The sequence below is a fragment of the Callionymus lyra genome, chromosome 3 (assembly GCF_982586985.1).
Source record: "Callionymus lyra chromosome 3, fCalLyr1.hap1.1, whole genome shotgun sequence".
Taxonomy (NCBI): domain Eukaryota; kingdom Metazoa; phylum Chordata; class Actinopteri; order Syngnathiformes; family Callionymidae; genus Callionymus; species Callionymus lyra.
In genome coordinates, this window is record NC_141820.1 from 22,521,678 (window position 1) to 22,542,601 (window position 20,924).

General features: G+C 38.5%; 2 protein-coding genes across 4 annotated transcripts; one reads left to right on the forward strand and one right to left on the reverse strand.

Moving 5' to 3' along the window:
* Positions 1–889: 889 nt before the first annotated feature.
* Positions 890–8,808, reverse strand: kdm1b (lysine demethylase 1B). Its single transcript, XM_087787071.1, has 21 exons — positions 8,660–8,808; positions 7,910–8,052; positions 7,723–7,844; positions 7,489–7,578; positions 7,286–7,397; positions 6,902–7,015; positions 6,698–6,736; positions 6,394–6,586; positions 6,126–6,310; positions 5,068–5,238; positions 4,924–4,998; positions 4,557–4,691; positions 4,320–4,491; positions 3,830–3,957; positions 3,306–3,437; positions 3,128–3,202; positions 2,929–3,045; positions 2,554–2,679; positions 2,353–2,475; positions 2,121–2,273; positions 890–2,007 (listed from the first exon to the last, which is right to left on the reverse strand). Exons 1-21 carry the CDS (start codon positions 8,673–8,675, stop codon positions 1,924–1,926), a joined length of 2,505 nt encoding a protein of 834 aa, XP_087643197.1. The 5' UTR covers positions 8,676–8,808; the 3' UTR covers positions 890–1,923.
* A 1,169-nt stretch (positions 8,809–9,977) lies between these two features.
* On the forward strand, positions 9,978–20,489 carry cfap69 (cilia and flagella associated protein 69). 3 transcript variants are annotated; one of them, XM_087785830.1, is made up of 24 exons: positions 9,978–10,060; positions 10,727–10,831; positions 11,234–11,293; positions 11,359–11,424; positions 11,883–11,992; positions 12,070–12,146; positions 12,685–12,855; positions 13,475–13,627; positions 13,820–13,997; positions 14,267–14,387; positions 14,457–14,505; positions 14,577–14,698; positions 14,767–14,989; positions 15,775–15,915; positions 15,985–16,100; positions 16,500–16,618; positions 16,749–16,830; positions 16,978–17,167; positions 17,322–17,459; positions 17,556–17,632; positions 17,890–18,087; positions 18,722–18,808; positions 18,881–18,958; positions 19,906–20,489. In XM_087785830.1, exons 1-24 carry the CDS (start codon positions 10,043–10,045, stop codon positions 20,023–20,025), a joined length of 2,799 nt encoding a protein of 932 aa, XP_087641956.1. In that variant the 5' UTR covers positions 9,978–10,042; the 3' UTR covers positions 20,026–20,489. The 3 variants fall into 3 exon arrangements, with proteins under 3 accessions (XP_087641956.1, XP_087641957.1, XP_087641958.1); XM_087785831.1 differs by having other exon boundaries at positions 12,685–12,783; XM_087785832.1 differs by lacking the exons at positions 9,978–10,060; positions 10,727–10,831; positions 11,359–11,424; positions 11,883–11,992 and having other exon boundaries at positions 11,263–11,293.
* Positions 20,490–20,924: the final 435 nt, after the last annotated feature.

Here is a 20,924-nt window from a genome sequence, read left to right on the forward strand (position 1 = left end):
AAATAAAATTACAGTGATTAGACATTTTGCAACATTTTAACATGTATTTTAATGTTTCTTTATTGTTTAAATAAATATCGTTTAAATCAACTAAACATAAACAAAAAAGATGTAACTTTTTTCTTTTTTATAATTATTTTGTTTTCAATTTTATGCAAAAACGAGAAGACCCAAATGGCCGTATTAAAAAATGTTTAAATAATTGAAAATATTAAGTTGGAAAAAATTTCACTCGGACAAAACGTCATCATAAAGCGACTGTGCTTGTACGCGATGGGTATTTAAAATGGGCATTTTATTTGTATTTTGTTTTATTTTAATAAATATTCACCCGTTGAAAAGATCATAAGCGGCACTAAAATGTGTTCCCCTATATTTACCTCAAGGAAGAGTAAGGTAGTCGTTTTTAGCTAATAATATTTGATTTATGCATAACTTTTATATTCGTATTTTCCCCATTGAAACTGCAAATACAAGTAATACATCTAAAAAAAAAAAGTTTAAATACCTTGGATCCCTGGAACTGTAAAATGTATCTAAGATATGAAAAGAAATACATCATGTACATTTTTCATCATACTGAGCTTTGCATCTTCACCAAAAATAATAATAAATAAAAAAACCGGCCTTGATCAGATAAAACGGCCAAATATTTGTACCTGAGATCGATCTATTTTATTCTGTACTGCCACCACAAGACAATCCTGTGCAACACTGGCAATAAAAGTTTATTTTTCTGATTTTATTAGAAGCTACTGGCCCACTGAATACGGATTTTGGAAGAGAAATTCCAGAAGAAAAAAAAATCACATTTACTCAAAAGCAACTAGGAGAGTGACTGGAAAGATGCATTTGATAATAAATAGATAAATAAAAAATAAAAAGCAGATCAAGGCAGTAGACAGCTTAATTTATTACACAAAAAAAACGGATAAATAAAATGTGTTCTACGGCAACTAGAACAAGCCCATTTGGTTGAATAGTCCCAGAAAGATGTTTTTGCTGGACATAAAAATACACAACAGAGACATGAAATATACATAGATATGTTAAATCCTGAAGTTGTTCATTATTGTTATTAGAATGATGATATAAATCACATCCCTGAGACAGCGAGGGCTCAATTTGTTGTATTCTAATTCTTACAACTAAAGACACCATCTTGTAAAAATAACATTTGAACTCAAAGTGCTAACACAACATCTTCACTATCATGTCATTTATCTGACCATGTTGAAGGAATCTATATTTAAAGTCTGCAATTTGAAGTGCTTAGGTTGAAGACATGTTTACTGTCAACTATCTTAGAGTCGAGTTAGGAAGCATGTTGCATTCGGTTAGCTCATTTGAGCATTGATTTCCATTCAATCTTTTTGAAACGTGTCATTTCTATTTGGAGTGTCCAACTATAGAAGTTTTGAAATGGCTCAACATGACATTTTGCCTCTGCATGTTACACTATGGATGCTAGAGTTTTGAAGTCAAATAGTTGTATTTGTTTGATTCATACAAAGAGAACTTTCTCCAGAATTCATACTATTTTTTTCTCATCATCTTTAAACCAACTATGAGTTGAGAAGTTGATAACGGATGTCAGAATGTGGGAAGATTTCAGCAACTAAAATCTTGTTGTTCATTAGCATTTTAATTTAACAAAGCTTTTCATTAAACTATAACCCTTCTCAGCTCAAGCATTGTGAGATTTGGGAAAAGTCCAGAACAACTGAATTTAGATTAATTTGACCATTATTAAATCAGAAAACACAAAAAAAAAAGTATGTTTAACAACAGTAAACAAGTTTGTGTGATGACGAAGACAACACTACTAACAGTCATCTTGTGTATAACGCTATTTGCATTAGTGCTCGAGAGCTTTGGATAACTCTTGACAGTGCTGGTGTTTTGTCATGAGACGTCAACAGTTCATACAGCAGCCATTTTGCTGGCTTCTCGGACACCGCTCAAGTAAGCTCCAGTCACCGTCTGCGGGAAGTGCCGATTAGTAGCCTGGGAGAGGACGAGAAGAAATGTTGGTCAAATCTGTCCGATTGAAGGTCTGCAGAATTGCTGGATTATGTCATAATCTACGACCTCAAGACAACGAAAGAATGAGTCGTTACCTCGCCAGCGAAGAAAATCTTTCCCTGCACATCTTCGGCTAGTATGTCGTAAGCTTCGCCGCTTCCTCCCATCTTCACGAAGCTGTAAGACATCTGGGACCACATGTCTCTGCTCCAGTGTGTCACCATGTACTGCAGTGGCTGCGGTACTTCCTATCATTGACAGGACACATGTAAATTGAAATGTACATTTTGATATATGCAAAGATATGGGCTGAGACGCTTTACTCACCAGCTCGGTGAAAAGTTCTCCAAGCACCTTCATGCACTCGTCCACCACCTCTTTGTCCTCCATGTCTCTCACTGCAGCAACAGAGTCTCCGCTGATGACGGACATAAGCACGGCCCGTTTACCCTATAAGGCACGAATATATAACAAAAAACCAAATTGAGGACCTGCGCAGGTGTACTTTGAACATGTGAAAGAACACACCTGAGGGTCCATATCATAGAAGACGCTGAACATTCCTCTCTTGTCAGGACTGGGTGGAATGTGACCAAAGTAGTCTGCACCTTGGACCTTGCCATCCCAGAATCGGTATGGGAAATGAAGGGCGATCTGGAAGAGGTGAAAGTCCGTCATTCAGGGTGAAAATTATTTATTATCCATATGTTCTTGACTGAGGATTATTAGACCATATTCATCTGTAGACTTGGACAAAAATGAAATGAAGTAAACAATAAATGAACTAATGGTTGTTGTGTTGGTTTGTCTTTTGAAAAAGCCCGTTCCATTTTGGAAATGAAAAAATATTCCATCTTTCAAAATACAATTTGAAAACTGACTTTTTCTATATAATTAAGTTACCTTCTCTATGATTCCAGCTCCTAAACTGTGGATGGCTTTCAGCTTCCTCTCAGGAAGTGGAGGGTTAAACTGAATCATGTTCTTCTGCAAGAGTGTCAGTGGGATTGTAACAAGAACCTGAGAAGTAGAGTTAAGATTATTATAACAGTATTTTTTTTTAAATGTATTTATCACTTGGCTTCAAATATGGGTTTTCTACCTTGAGTGCCGTCCACTGGGCACCGCTGGAGGAAGTAACTTTGATGACGTCACCTGAGTAGTCGATGGCTTGAACCTGTAGGGAAAGTTGCAATCTATGAACTAAGCGTCACTTAAGTCTAAAATTCCAGCAAGGTTCAGTATCACTCTATTCTTCATAGAAGCAGCCGTGCTCTCACCGGACACTTTGTTCTGATGTCCAGCCCCTCGGCCAGTTTGTGAAGTATAGCAGCATAGCCACTGGTGAGCAGTGTGTGGTCTCCTGAGAACTGGGCAAAGAATTCGTTGTGGTCCCATGACCTTGCTGAAACCTGCAGAAAAGGTGGGAAATGTGTGCCTTTTATTTTGAAAATTAAGATTATAATACATGTTAAAAAAGTACAATCACCAACCAATTTAATTGTTTTTAATTTACGTCCAAAGTTTCTCATTAAAGATTGACATATTTAAAAATAACAACTTTCAGTGATTCATCCGTTTTTTTCGCTAATACGATACTAATTTTCCTCTTTTTGTCTATAGCGCCTTCCTTAGGATAACCTGTAAAGAAAGGTCAAAAACATCTCCATTGAAAGAGACAAAGTATATTTGTGGATTCCCTCAAAGTGAGATATCAAGGGGGAGGATGAAACATATGAACAGAGAAGAATCAGAGACCTTGAAAATAAATGAATGATGTGTATAACACTGGTCTGTTCCTCACCCGATTAAGTGTGCTGCCACAGGCATATTCAAGGTTGCTGAGATGAAACTGAAGAACTTTGTCCTCCAGATCACTAAACTGCATCCCAGAGTCCTGAAGAAAGTTCTTTTTGATCTCCTGTACTTTTTCTAAGAAAAAGAAAAGCACAAACTAAATAAACTGACTCTTGTGCATGTTACAAATAAATTACACCGTTATCAAGACAGTGAAATTAAGTGAATTGAAATCTCTCAATGTTCTGCTATTAATTTAATCTCTGACAAAGATAAAAATCTATTGTCTACCACTAAAACTGACAAAGAAAATACAATTTCTATTTTTATTAGCATGTATAAGTTGAGTAACATCTTCATTTTGTGAAAATAAGTCTTAACAAATCAATCACACTTGAGCTGTAATACTCGACGATGTATATTGTTGTATAAAGGCTTAACTAGTCAATGATACTTTTTCATTGTGATCAACAAACAATCTAGAGGAGGTCCAATACCTCCAAGGGGCTTGTCTTGGGTCTGCGATTTGTCCTTCCTCCATTCAGACACCACGTCCAAAATGGCGTTGAAGTGGAAGTCCATACGTTTATCGATGGCCGGATCTGTGGCCTGACCTCCCTCCTGGAAGAGGTCGCACCTCTCTCCTAGTTTGTGCATCTTCAAGTCCATCTGTAGAAGAAGGGTCGGACGTGTAAGGGTCGACGATGAAATCAATAAGACTGGAAACATCCCACCTGTTCACACATCAGGGCGATGGGGTTGTTGACGCAACCGTTTACGATCTGGGCTCCGCGGCCGACAGTGACGCCCAGAGAGCCGTCGTCCCAAACACGACCACCAATTCTGTCTCTTGCTTCCAGAACCAGCACCTAGAGAGTGTCAGAGTTTTTTTTTTTAATTAACATGACGACACATATTATAGCTCTACATAAATAACTTAGGGAAAAACAAAGAGACAAAAGAGATAAGGATGCATTTTTTAACCCCCAAACTTAACGGAATAAGTTCTAATTTTGATTCAACCATTGGACATATGATGTGACCAGTTCGAAGAGAAATTATTTTACAAAAGCCAACATCCTTTTGAATTCTGTTACCTACTTTTGTGCCAAAGTTTTTTAACTGTCGAGCCGCAGCAAGCCCTGAAGCTCCTGCACCGATGACGATAACTGTCCTCTGCAATCAAAATGTTTTTTATTAAAATCACATGGAATAATAGTCTTAAAATGTTAATAGATTTCTCACAGTGTGGTGTTTTTCTGGCAGCAGAGGCCTCTGTGCTGCGAGCACACCCGTGTTGATCAGACCTTTCCTGGTCATGAAGTCAAGCACTCGATCCATCTCCTGAACACAGCGCACGCGCACCAACCCTCGCACGATGATGTGCAAGGCACACTTGTCGGACGTCAGCACCTCCTGGAGGGAAAAGAAGGTATCAATATGTATTTCCTTAAGATCTTGTTCAGCAGCTGCTTATCGGGGTTACAAATTCGACCAGAACACATAATCCAGCTGACCTTCACTTTAAGAATTCACTTCCAGTTCTCTATACTGAGGAAAGCTTAGACAAGGGTGTTAGCATGTACTGAGACATTTGGAAGTGTTGCAGCCAAATCAAAACTGATAATGCTTCTATAATAAAATAAAAAGGATATAACGAAAATTATATTATTATTATTATGACAGGACATAACACCAAATGTATTTTACTCTGAAAGGGAAAAAACATTGATAACTGTCAAATTGATAAAATTTGATGCAGGTCTGTTTTAGTCTTGGACATATAATGTTGCTTGTGAAAGGTTTATCTTTTACTTTCCAGAAAGAATTTAGCATTTGATAATAGTGAATAAATTTGAATTAAAAAAAAAGGTAGCTGCTGTTCCAATTGCATCTTTAATTGACAAAATAGATGTTGTGAGTTACGCAGCCCTGTCCTTAACAGAATATCATACAGCCAACATGGAATACGTTGCAAACAAAGCTCATACTTATGTCAAATTGAATTGCTTTTTACTTATAAGTGAGTGACTTATTAGCTTACAGGGTGACAGAGGCTTGAGCATATCCCAAGTGTTTAATCGGTCAACAAACCACGGCAGGGCCAAAACAGACCGACAACCACTTACACCTACAGACAATTTAATCTTTAATTAGATCAAGGTTTGGGAAGAAACCAGAGTGCTGAGAGAACTACAACAACACATTCATGGACTGAAGTTAAATTAGAACAGACATTAGACACAAACACTCCAAATATATCGAGTTCATGATAAGCTATTGGAAATGCTGGGGTCCGGTACCTTGCAGTTCCTGTGCCAGGACGCCAAAATGAGGTTCCGCAAAGCCAGATACATCGTCGGGTCCCGTGAAAACTCTGGGAACTCATAGAGCTCATCCAGCTCCATCATATCTGGTCTTACACACAGAGCTTTGCCGCACTCGTTTGGCTGGTAGAAGGGCTGGAAGTACGGACACAGACCTGGAACTGTGAGGTGATAAATAAACAGGGAAACTTTATTATGAGAAAGAGTAGTTTTTTTATTATTTCCTCATCAGTCTCAGACTCACTCTGTGGCTGGACAGCTCTGCAATGGTCGGCCCTCAGCTCGCTCACCGACACGCCGCCCGGGCAACCCGAGGGGCTCATTCCCACACAGTCTGGATAGTACGCAGCCAGGAAAGGGGTGGCGGGGCTCTCTTTGAACAAGGGTGGCAAAATCAACATCGAGTGCCACCAGTTCTCTGCCACCTCTGCAACTCTCTGGGGAAACAAGTATTGAGACTCATGTCTGCTGTATTGTGTACAAAAAGTAATCATTTTAAATCATATCAAAGCTGAACCCTTGACATTTATTTTACTTGAAACACTCACCAAGTCTTCTGGTTGGCTGCACTGGTCTGGCCCTTCGGTCTGTAACAACAAATGTTGTTTGGTAAAATGTATGAAAATATATTGATGAAGGATGATGATAATCAGCGATGGATGAAAGTAAAAAAAGTAAGCATACATTGAAAGAAAATAGAACCTCCAAGTATTATTACAGTCATGTGAAATTAATTTAAATAATGTTTTAACCTTAATGTTGTTGAACTTCATGCCACAGCGATAAGTTGCTGCTAAAGAAGCAGTGAGATGGATCTCTTTGGTGAGCTGGCGCCATTTCCTGCAGTCTGAATTGGTACACTGAACCTGCAAATCATGTGTGGAATTGAAAATCAGATAAGAGACAAAACAAATGTAGACTCTGCTTCTAAAACACTACTGTCATTTTGTAATCATTTTATGAAGGAGGATCAGACTAAAAATAAAATAGATGTCAGCATGGAAAGAAAAAAAAGCGAAATCAATACCAGATTCCATATTAGACCGGTGTACCTTCCCACCAGAGCACTTATGGTAGCATTTCCTGTGTGATGGTTCCTTTATAAATAATGTTAATTTCATCATTTCCATTCTTACCCAGTAGGGCAGAAGCTGATCGGCCACGAAAGCTTTGAGACTGGGCTCACTTTTTCCATTACTCGTCCACACTTTCTTCCAGAGAGCAAATGTCTCATATCCATCTTTGTGACTAGGATAAACACAATAATCCATGGTTTTCCATTCTTAAACTATATTCATTTATTATTCTATGTGGCAAACTTGTAAAAATAAACCATTACCTTCTGTAGTAGTGGTCAAAACATTCATTGCAGAAATGCTCACCACAAGACAGGTGGTACCAGCGAGATGTGTAGCCGTTTTTAGCGCATCTAAAGAATTAATGAAAAGACCTGAGTTAGGAGATTATTTGAAATGGGTTGACAAGACAACACCTATGCTAGTGATAGACCTCTGATGCAAATGTTTCTAAACAACCGCCATTGTCTGATTTCTTGTTAAATGGAAATATTTACCTATCAGACGAGCTTGCAAAACAAACAGGGTAGGTAGCAGAACATCCTGCTTTCTCACACTTCCTGTATTTCTTCTCAGACTGGTCATCTTCTTCCTCTGTATCAGTAGCCTTACGTTTACTCTGAAAGGAAATGAGACAATCAGCACTCTTATATAAATCAGTTCTACACTAAATGTATCAATTACCTGTCCAGGAGGCGGGTTGTTTGTGCGTTTCACTCTGACATTTATCTGCCTTCCAGAAGAACGTAGAGTTTGGCCATCGCTCGGGGAGTCCCCGGGGTGCCGTTTCTTCCCTCTTCGCACAGCGGAGGCATTCCCAGAGTAATCTAGACATATTTTAGTTGGGCATTAGATCTATAATTTGATTTCAAATAACAAACTAATCCACAAAGAGCTGGATGATGTAGCTGGGAGAGGAAAGTCTGCACCACAGATAGACGAAAGCAGACAATTTTGCAGGTGCAATGGGTCAAACAGATGCAAGAGAGTAGATTAGACCCAAATGAAGAGATACAATCTCCTATCATCTTGTGACAAAGGAAAGATAAATCTAGGGGTAATAGTTCAAGACAACGACTTCATATCACCAATTTACCAGAATCTATTAGCTTAAAGAAGATGAAGATCTATGTTTTAACAATCATGTTATTATTTCCTTCTAAAATGCGTTTCAGTTTATCTTGACCACTCCACGTCTCTTAAAGGGGCCTTTGTTGTGACTGGTGTCTTGTTATGACAGAGAAACATGTGATCCAAAATAAACGACGTACTTTACAAGGTGCGTAAGAAACACAAACAAACACCACGTGTGTTATGTACGAGGAGACCTGAGAGACTATTTGACACAACATAACAACAAACGTCTATATAAAATCGAACCCACATGACATGACATGTCACAGCTAGCATGTAGCATTAGCCTTCAGCACTGACCTGCGTCCGATAACATGGCGGACTTAATTTGACCAGTTGAGTAGAAAAGTACTTAATGTGTCGATCTATGGGTCCTAAAACACGTCCTCCTCTTATTGTCGTGGGAAAATCAATGTACCATTGTTGCCAGAACGGCACTTCCGGTTTTGAAGAGGAAGCGTGGACACACGCACTGACGTACCTAGGATTTTTTTTTACTGATTTAAGTTAAACAATAATTGCTCGTTTTAAGTTCATTAGTTTATACTTGAGAATATATTGTAATATTTACTCATCCCAGATCAGTTATATTAAACTGGATATCATTGTGATCCAAATGTAGTCTACATCAATGGCAAGACAAACTAATGAACATTTTTAATGCAAACGTATAAGCTCTTAATAAGTACATTTACAAAGTAGTTACAAGTGGGGGTTGATGGTTTCAGTGATCCACCTTGGGTTTGTTTCAACGTAAGAATGAATAAATAGCAGAAAAGTGTGGACACTTCTTCCTCTTTCATCCTCCAGGGATTCAGAGAATCTCTATTCTCTAATAAAAAAAAAAGGGTCAGTAAAGAACTGAATGACATATTGAATTTTGGGGTTTATTGAGATGTTCAACTGAGAGGACACAAAGGGACTTGAAGAGACTAAAGACAACAGGCTCCCTTGGTGCTAGGTTCTGTTTTTCTATTGCTTATTTTGCTCGTTATCTTATTTATCTTATTTTATTTTGTACTGCCACAGTGCCAACACAACAAAAATCTATGTTGTATTTACCACACAGCTGATAAAAGGTTCTGATTCTGAAAAGTGTAGGTTGAAAAGAGACCAAGGAGAACTATGAAGATGACAATTTGATTTTTGCTTTATTGTTAATAAAAAGTATTATTGTATGTATGAAGATGACAATTTGATTTTTGCTTTATTGTTAATAAAAAGTATTATTGTATGTATGAAGATGACAATTTGATTTTTGCTTTATTATTAAATAAAAGGTATTATTGTATGTATGAAGATGACAATTTGATTTTTGCTTTATTGTTAAATAGAAGGTATTATTGTATGTATGAAGATGACAATTTGATTTTTGCTTTATTGTTAAATAAAAGGTATTATTGTATGTATGAAGATGACAATTTGATTTTTGCTTTATTGTTAAATAAAAGGTATTATTGTATGTATGAAGATGACAATTTGATTTTTTGCTTTATTGTTAAATAAAAGGTATTATTGTATGACTTTACAAAGACTCATTGTTTTCTTCTGTCATGCAGATAATGCAAAGATGTGATGACATGGTTTTCCTTGTGGAGTATAATAGATCATGATTTTGATTCGAGCAGGCATAGTTGTTTTTAAAAAAAAAAAAACAAGTTTTATCGTATAAACAGGTCTCAAATGGACACACAGATGCAGGTTAGCATGCCATCAACAAGAAAAAAGGCAGACAGAACAGCTTTTTAATGTTAAAATAAAGGTTTTTTTTTCTTCGACTGTATAACCAATGGACAATTATTAGATTGTAATTTAGAATTTCCAAACCTCCCGTAACATGTCATGTATTTGACTGATCTATGCAAACCATTTTAACCTGTTAACTAGAGATTATTATCATCCTTCTGTTTTCAGATTCAATATATATTGAAACGCAGCTGGTAAAATGATACAGAAAATAGCATTAAATAAATCCTCGAGCTGACAGCGACAAGCTAGGAAAGATTATGACAAAGAACAAACGTTATTCTTATTTATTTATCGTTCTTATGGCTCATTAAACTCAATCGAGACATGTCAAATGACTCCCTTACGATAGGTGGCGGTACATGCACACAAGCCTTAAAGTCTCTCCCGAATTAACCTGAAGAGAGAACCGCCTCAGAGAGTAACCATGGCAACCGTAGTACGCTGTCGTCACCGCACGTCTGAGAGAAACACGGAGGAAAAATACTTAGTATGCGCCTGTGATATGAGATTTTGGTCGCAGTTGTCAGTTCAAAAACACCCTGACACTCTTCCTGTTGGCTTCAGCTTGTTTTTTTAATTCACAACTGCTGGATATTTACTCTTTAGCTCGCATCACAGGTTCACGGCAAGAGCTCCGTAAATAGGATGGATTCCAAAAAGCGGAAACAGGAATTCCCTCTTTTAAACCCAGTACCTTCGGACAAGACACAACGCCTGCAGGAGGTAATTATAAACGAATTCAATTTTTTTTTTTTTTTCATTTCACATTTCCTTTCCTCCAATATAATGCACTGATACCATAATAATACAATAATAATGTGCTTCAACATTATTATTATTTCCTGCTAGTTTAAATATAAGAACAAATAGAACACAAAAACAAAAATGATTTTTATTTTTTGTCACAGGAATAAATACATGATTTGACCTCAAATTTGAGTTATTGCCTAAATAAGTACCCCGGTACAAACATATCCTAAGCATTTAATTGGGGTTGCAATACTATATTGTGTTAAGACTGAAGATAAGATTGTATTAAAAGGAAAACGCTGAGATAATAAAACTAAACAAGGAGTAGTTTACTAAATACTGAAATTCAAAATCACTTTATTTTCTTCTCATCAGGGGAGTAGTAAAAATGCTGACCTGAGGAAGCTGATTAGTCTTCTCGGAGACCCTCTCACAGTAAGTATGAAGTATAACTCTCTTACAGATTTGGTGAAAACCTTTATCTTCCTTGTCCCTTTTAGACAAACTTGAAGGAGCGTCACATATTTCTACTGAAGAGGATTGTGAAGACCAGTCAAAATGGATTTGTATCCCTTTTTAGTCTGATGAAGATTTTAAAGTCCATTTCTAATGTATAGAATCTATATCCTGATGTTTGACGTCCATTTATGTGATCCAACATGAATCCCTTATAGGCTTGTGTTTGGGGTTGGGTTAGATTTCAGACACAGCTGCTCTCTGTATTCGTTTTTTCTATGTGTGGGACCAGATGCTTTAGGGTTGTTGTCATTGCTAATTTTAGATATTACGTCTGCATTCTGACAAATTTGCCTCATTACAATCCCCTGGTAATAGGGTGGAAACAGATTTGCTCCCATGCAACTAGACGGAGCCGAACATGTTTCCCAAGAGTCTAATTTAGAGACCATCTCCTGCCTGTCATCAGTTTGCTTGTTCTAAAATAGACTAGCTTTATCGCCTCCAACATCTTGTTCTCTGCAATGTTCCATACGCACAAACTTTTCTTTTCTTAACCGGTTTAAAGCTGCTGAAGGAATTGGCAGATTTTGGAAAGATATTTTTAATCTGCAGCGATAAAGTTGGTGACCATCCTGAATATGCACCATTTTTGTGTGATATTCTCAAAATCGGCAGGTAAAAAGAACTAATACTGTTATAAGTACCTGATCAAGTGATGAGTGTTGTTTTCTAATACTGAACTATCATCTCAGACTTGCCTTCCTGAAGGAGAAGTCGTCGGACGAGCCGAATTATAGCCTGGATGGCATACAATTCTTCTCTAATATGGGTAATCACACACTGAAATACACAAATGTATGAATCCAAATTAGATTTTATAGATAGATGGATTGATCTATATTGATCCCTTGGGGAAAATAGGTAAATGGTGGAATACCTGCCCATGTGATGCCTGGATAAGTGAAATAAATACAAAAATAGGATGATTAAATTACCGTTCAGCAATCATCACGTTCATCACTTAAATGCTCTGCCCCTACAACCCAAGCCCATTCCCTCTCCCCCAGGGGAGTCCTTCACAAATTACCTGAAGTGCATAATCTCTCTAAGCTCACCGAACGCTCCACTCTTGACCAAAACCAAACAGCAGAGATGTAATGAAAGTGTACATCAGGCAAAGGTCAGAGGCTTCTTCATCCTCAACCTTTAGCTTTTGAAACAGGCTAGCGTAACATTTTGTCATTCCCCGGGGAAAGAAACATTTCTTTTGCACCACTTTACTGTAATAGAACATTATTCACACATAACAACATGTGTCTGTACGTCATCTATATGAAACTTCCTTGACAGTGTGTCTGTGTCAACAGGATCTCTCATGAAGGTACCAGACTCCAATGTAAAGCAGCAGTTAGTTGAAACGGTGAAATCGTACTTCAGCTTCGTGCCTCCCAAACAACAACTTCCTGGTATGGACCTTCGCTCCAAGACAAAGCCTTGGACTCCCAACTCTTGCAACTGCTTTTCTAGACTTTCTCGAAGTGAGGCTCTCTCATGGCTCTCTGTGCATGAATGGTCTTCACTTTACTTTTTTAACAAATTAGCCTTTTAAAATCGTATCTACTTGTCATGCCTTTTCACAGGAATCAGTAATTATAGCCAATGATATCAACATGTCTGACCCTAAATATAGAGAGAATTCTGCTGTAAACCGTCGACAGGGGTGTCTTCTAAGCGTTGTGAGCGATCTGCAGTTTAAGTGCAAAACCCCTGTATTCAGAACAGTGGGTCAGTGAGTTGATTTTGATTCATATATCACCATCAAATGGTGTCAAACAGTCTATGACTGAAAAGTCTTATATGACTGTATATTCCACAGATTTGTTTTTGTTGAAAAGCGATCAAATAAATGTCAGCAATCTTACTTTTAATTTGTGGGGTCCAGGATCACTAAGAGAGGCACACAAGAGACAACATTAGGAGATGTAAGCTCCTCACGTTTCATTCATTTTACTCGAACAGGGGTTTGAAAAAGAACGCAATTCAACTTAAGAATAGTTCTATTCCTTCATTGTTTCTGACTATCTTTACCCTCTTCGTCTTATCTCTATTTTATCCTGGTCTATATTTCTCAATACACATGTTTGCACACCCCTTCAGGGCTCGTACCAACATCTCCAGGATACATACTGCAGCTTATAGAGCACAGCGACCTTGCCAAGACACTTCTTCTGTCTCTTCACACCCTGGACAACGAGCCCGCCGTCAAGATGACTCTACTGCATCTTCTGGATCTTCTCTCCATCTCCTCTGGTCAGTATTGTTGGGTAGGGGGGGGCAGGCGGGTAAGGGGGTCTCTCAATCAGTCAATCAAATGACCCTCTCCATTAGCTAAACTCATATTATTGCTGAGCCAAATCAATGCAAGGGTTTTAAGGGCTCTTCAGTTGATGTCATTCTGTCAAAGGCCTGTTTTAACTATCACTAATGTCTCTTTAATCATAGATCGAAATTGTGCTTCCATGCTGAGTGCACATGGGGCCGAGACCATCTGCCTGTACATGAATGAGAGTGACCCGACCGGCCAGATCCTGTTTCGTTCTTCGGAAATCCTCTGGAACCTGGTGGAAAAGGGAAGCAAAGACGAAGTCACTGACCAGCTCAGCAGCATCGAGTGCCTCACGTATGTTTGCGATGTACACATTATAGCTCAAAATAGAAAACAATAAGCAATGTTGGTCGGGGGTTGGTCGGTAGACCACATGTGTCAAGGTCCAGGGGCCAAATCCGGCAAAGTCATTTATTATGGCCTTCTGAATGTTTGGCCCAATATTATACCAGATTCATTTGGATATTGTGGCAGAGAATGAAACGACAACATTGAAATCATGTTTCTTCCTGTTACAGCCAGTTTGCCAAATATAGATTTTGTGGTTTTAATGTACTTTTCAGATCCCTTAAAGAGGCGTTTTTCCACCAGTTGCTCAGCTCCCGCCAATATGACCTCAGGCTAAGAAATGACCTGCTCGTCATCACGACAATCATCGCTGGAAAAAACAACTCTCTCCTTGTTGTAAGAGAAACAAACAAAATCTTACTGAAGGTTAAATAATCCTGTAATGACAGAAGACTTTATTTTTAGGAGAGCATGTTTGCGAAACACCTCATTGCTGTTGCTACATTTCCAGAGTGTAAGGACACACTTTTTACTAACTGATCCTTTCTTCAAACTCACGTGTCTTCTTGTTGTCTTTTTTCAAAGTGAAAAGTCAAAACCCTTTTGTCCAGAACCTCACGCTGACAAGCAGCAAAGAAGACTTCAGTATGAAGAAGATGCTTCTTAACCTGTTGGTTCTAATGTCAAACGACTCAGCGGCTCGTAAGGTCAGCTCTGGGTTTTGTTTGACTCAATAAAACGTGTCGCATTTCTAATAGTGTCTTTCTAATCAAAGCTTTATAAAGAGGAACAAGTGGTTCAAGCACTGCTGACCCTCCTGTACCGCCCGCTTGAACAAGTTGATGGTCTGCGTCAATGGAACCCCAAACAACAAGATGAACTTCAGCTCCAGGCCCTGGTCACTCTGGAGTCCATTGCTCCTCTGATGATCGATGAATACGTGGCCTGTCAGGCCAACTCACGCCTGCTGAAGCTGCTGGATTGGTGTATCTGTCAAGGTGACAATTAAAGCATCAAAATGTAACATTTTTTTAATTTGTAATAATTGGTTTATTTTTAACAATCATGAAGTAGATCTCTCTACTCAGCTGTTTTTGATTTTATTGAGGCTATTCACCGAGTAACCTTCTAGACCACATCTGTTAAACTCATGTGACTGGGGACAAATCTAACCTTCCAATTCATGTTATGTACCCCCCCCCCCCCACCACCACATGGTTTGCTGCAATGATAAAAAAAATATATTCACGTTGATATGATTACCTATGAATAGTCTTACTGAAAGAAGAGACTTTCAGTAAGAGTTAAACTGATAGTGAAGATTAAGAATCCAAGATGGAAAATATTGCATTTAAACTTCCTGTCAAGTTCAACTCTACTATTTCAACTTTGCTTTTTCATGAACTCACCATTTGCTTCTTGACCACCACTAACTTCTTTACACCAGTGGATGGTGGACGGCCTTTTTATTCGTGCTTATCATGGCTGAAGTAACGAGAGAGTACTTTTTGAATTTCCCAGTAGGAGAAGGCCCCCCAAAAAATAGCTTTTTATTGTTTTGTAAACAAAAGAACATCCAGAGGCAGCAGGGCCTGAGATTGTTTATGGGGGAGCCTGAAACAAATATGCTCGAGCTTCCATAAGACCCTCTTCCTTACCAAATAAGGCTAATTAAATCCATTTCCATCCCATCCAGTTTTAAGATCATCATTAACCACGATCGACACTGTTGGTGCTAGTTCCAGGGACCTTTTTAAAAAAACAGATTCTATGTTTGGTCCAGATGATGCTGTACAAGGAGAAAATAGCAGCACCAAGGCTTTGATCCATCACTGTGCCCGAGTGTTGAGGTCAGTCACGGCCGTGGGAGAGATTTCCGTCAACCAGGATCTGTGTGACCAAGGGATCATCAATCAGTTGACAGGTAATTGAACACACGTCTGCGGTGCAAAGACATCATTGGATTAGATTGTTGATCTATGATTGTCTTTAGGTATATTGATGCAGATGGAGGTGGGTATTACAGAAGAGGATGCTGTTACCACAAAGATAAAGTCTGACATCCAGCTGATACTGTCCTCGCTGTGTGAGGCCGACATGCACAAAAAGGTTTGGGAGATTTTAAGTGGTAATGGTTTCCCCAACAGGTCTGTAGATGTGTCTGTGAGAAGAGAATAAAACACTATTGGTTTGTTAATTCACTAAATATTCCTTCAGGAGCTTTGGAAGAACAGACTTGGACACCAGGCACCAGGAGTCCTACCTATCTATCTTATCTATTTATAAAAATGGGTCAGAATCTCACCTGATCTCCCTTCATCCGAACAAAACTGTTCATCATGTGGTCCTTATAGATTACAATGTCTTTCCTACAAGGCAACACTGTAAAACTTGAACTAATATAATATAAATATATTTATTTTAAAGATCGTAAATAGATCTTCTATCATCTCTGTTTTTAAGTTTCCAGGCTTCGTATCAGTTCTTTCTTTCATTCTTTCATCACAGGAGCTGTTCGGGTCCGCGGGTGTCCAGATGGTCATTCACTATCTGAAAAAAGGTTCTGATAAATTCTACAGCGGCCTGGGTCACAACAAGCTTCTCCTCGCCACCCTCGACTGTTTATGGTGAGTGTAGGGAAACTACTTTACAGTCTTGAATGTTATCCTGAGTCTATTAAACGAATGATAGTACTGTTTCACTACGAACATGAAGTACATATAGTATATAGCAGGTAGAATGTTCATATCTCTGCAGGTCGTGCGTTGTCAGCTGCTACAGCACAGAAGACTACTTTTTGGCCAAGGATGGCATCTTCCATCTGCTCACCTTACTTATGGTAGGTAGCTTCCTGTCAAAGCATCTTCTTATTATACATCCACGCGGTGCAGATGATTAATTATAGGATAGTTGGATGAAATAATGGACAGATAGATGCATGGACTGACTGAATACATTTCTGATCAAATGTTTTCAATCCTCTCAGACATGTCCCAAATGTGTGCGTGGCATTGTACTCGCAATCCTGCTGGAACTATGTGACAACCCCAACACCATTTCCTACATTCTGGACTGGACATACGATGGTCAGACGGCTCCCAGACTTCTGCTGCAACTATGGAAAGAGGAGGAGGCTGGACTGGGGATCAGACGCACCCGACATGGAGGAATAAAAGGTGCATCTGTACAACAAAAAAACTATCATATCATTTAAGAATCCTTTTATCTCAACTTTTGTATAAATAGTTTTCAATTCTAACTGTGTCGGTAGTAAGTGTCACTTCATTTTGCTGAATATCTTCTCTTCGTTTTCTAACCCTGGACATTAAGACGTAAAAAAGCCTCTGCTCACCGGCCACCACAAGGGGGAATCTAATGTGTTGGTTCCTTCCCGTGTTCCAAGTGTTGCAGTGTTGGAGATCTCTGAGAACCTCCGCTGCAAAATCTACTTTATCTTCTGCAAACTGGGTAGGACAATTAATAAATGCAATCACCACTGATTTATAATCGTGCTCAATCTGTTTAACAAACTTTAAAACGTTATAATCTTTGTTATTTTGACAGGTTTTGACGATCTCCCAGGATTGTCAACAAAAGACCACATTACACTGGCTATTATAAAACGATATCTGGATTTCAAGGTGATACAATCAGAAACTTAAAGACGAAGGGCTTGTTATCGTTTACAAAAAGTAATGTTTACTCTGGCAATTGGAAAGTATATAAAAAAAAAAACAGACATAATAAATAACATTTTAGCAGGTGTGGGCAAGACATAAACTCATGGGATTAGGACTACTTTTAATAGGAATATTTAACAATTTAAGTATCACAAGTAAAGGTCAATGATACATCTGACAGATGTAACATTGAAACAGTATGTCGCTTTACACTCCAGGTCGGCGAGATTTGGAAAGAGATTCAAGAGGAATTAAAGGTGGAGGGAATGCGACCCGTCTCACCGGACGAACAGGCGCTCAAAAACTTGTGCTCCATCAGCGAGGACACGGCTAGGAAGGTCGCAGCCGAACAACGTTCCATACTTGAGCTGCTGAACGAAGAAGACATCAAGGAGGAAGAGCTGATCTGCCAGGAGGTGCTCACTTGTAGTGTACAATGTTGAAACATCTCTCAGTGAATTTCTCACCAGGATCAGTGGGTCAGAATGTTTGTCATGATTGTTTCAGTAGTGCCTTTCAGGTTTGTTGAGACTTGACAGTCTGTTAAGCTCCAGTAAACAAACTTGGAACAATCATGAGGAGCTGAGCATTACCACTTCGATACCCATGAAAATACAATCAGCTACTTTACTTCAGAATCTACAGTATACTTACTTTGGCTATTTTATAACTGTTCTATTATTCATTATACAAGCATAAGAACATTACCCTAGCGTACATTAATCATTGACATATTCCTGCATTCAAGAAACATTACATGTTTACCATGTAAACTTTTTTTAAACTATTATTTCAAGAAGTATTTTTTTCTCCAAACCCAGCACTGTTAAAGTAACATTACTGTATTATTGTATCTATGTATTCCAAACATTTTCAGAGCAAAAAGTTATATTTGTGGGGATTTTAAAAGTGGGATTTTGATCTCATCCGATGTCCACCATAGCAGACGCATCTTTAAAAAATTCAATAGTAACTAAAACCAAAAACGTTTTAAGAACCAATGTAACTGTTACTAATGTAAAGAAGGTTTAATGTTTTTCTGTCCAACAGATCAAGACGTACTGGATGCAATACGAGCTGATGGCCGAGTCCTGGGATCACTATGTTGCTAAAGCTTCTAACTATGAGCTCCTGAAGGTTCAGAATACGAAAACAGTTTTATTAATCCCCTTTTTCATTCTTGAAATAACTTCATTTTCTTCTATATAGGAAATAAAAGCACAGAGAGAAACAACAAGATCCGCCATCAAACATAAACATGAGGATCTTGTCAAGCGTCCCCCCAAGGTCTATTTTAAAACACTCTTATTTCTCAGAAGATACTTTTGTAAGCAGAGCTTTATGATCTATTAGAAAGCAAGTGTCAAATTCCTAATCTAACAACTGCAGTGGCCAATGCCTGACTTTTGTGTGACCCACACTATCACCGCAGAGACACAAATTATATTTTGAAATTCTAAATGTATCCACAAGAAAAGCAGCAGGAATTTAAAGATGTTTCCGTCGAGTTTGAGATGTAAACTCAGTTTGCTAGACGGAAGACACAGAGTATCTGCATAGTGTTAGCATAAGACCAGACTGTGTCTCTAATAGACTCTGTCTTCTTGCAGTTGCTCAGATGTCAGGCACGTGTGGCTATTTTCATAAAGTTATGCTGAAGTGGAATTACTGGGAGTGAGTCACGACTCAGTCTTCTTCACAAAGAACTGCAGTCGAACATAAGCATTGCTATAAGTGATATAATACTATATGTTTAATTCACTTTTTCGTTTTTTAACCCTTGTGTTGACTGTGAGATAAAACAAGGGTTAATAATGTATAAAAATAAAGTTTAGCTACCTTTTGCTCAGTTGTCATTAATAGATAGAATGTAGACCAAAAGTGAGTAAGTAAGTAAATTATATTTGTAGAGTTTATTCCAGACCAGGGTCACAAAGCGCTTAAACAATCAAAACAAAACTCAATAAAATATATACTTAAAAGGTCAAGATAAAAGTCTAACTATGTGGCTCTCAACTGGTGGTTGGGGATTCCGAAATAGGGTCACAATGCTGCTTTTAGTGGCCAAGTGACTGTAATATAACTCCACCCCAATAAGTGAATAGACAGAAATAAAATAAATATCTTAAAAGAAGTAGAAGACTAGACCCGACACAATGGCAAATAGAATGTTTTGTTTTCTTCTGACCATTTTGTGAACACAATAACTTCTCTCTTTCCTCGATTTGTTTCAGCATTTTGTGGGTCAGTTGTTGACAGTGGAGCACACGGATTTCCCAGGTACCTCTGGTCTCAAAGTGACTCTAAGCAGAACTCCAATCAAGGCTGCTGGGCAAGAAGAACTGACAATTTGACCATCAGAACATGGACCAGAAACAGAATCCGTCGCGGACTGAAGCGTGAATACAATCCTAGACGATCCTAGATTTGTGACGTGTCGAGTCCAAAAGGCCTGTGCTTATAGATAATTCATGATAATACATTTTAAAAAACCTGAATAGTTGATGTGTTCTCGGCTCTACTGTCTACTGTTTGTTTGGCAGCAGATCTAAAAATGAAGTCACAGTCAGAACATTGTTGAGCTCTCACACGTTCACACGTCCTCTGCGTGGTACAATGACAGCATTTACATTGTCTATTAAGGAGCTTTAATTGACTCAGTCTATCAATGATGGAATTGTAAAATTGTGTAAGATTTCTTTGCTGTAAATTGTACTTGCAGCCACCGTGTTTGCTACTTTGCTTTTATATAACTGAGGCCTTATGTAACACACAATATCTAAGATACAAGGAAGATAAGTGAATTATAACCAGATAAAGTAGAGAAATAAAATTACTGTTCATCAAAAAATTGTGTTTGAGTCTCTGTATGCATGTTGTTGTTGTGCAGGTTTTTATTTCGCGTTTGGTTTTGGACTTACATAAGAGACTGCGCCACATTAACACACTTGTTCCTTCAAGCGTGCTCTGCGCTGCGGAGCGATATGGGCCCGGCTCTCAGTGGATGACCAGATCGTCTCTGACAGGTCGCAGCCATTGTGAGGACGAGGACACTCGGGCTCAGACGGAACAAAGGCCCGGACAACGCAAAGTCTCTTCTCGATGTTGGAGTCTCTGTGCTGCTGATGGGAGAGCTCGCGATCTTGGTGGATGCTGGGTTGGACGTCCTTTGACTTGTGAGGAATTCAATATTTATGCATTTTTGTTGTGAATGTTTTGCCTTGACCTAATACTCAAAATTGAATCGCCATAA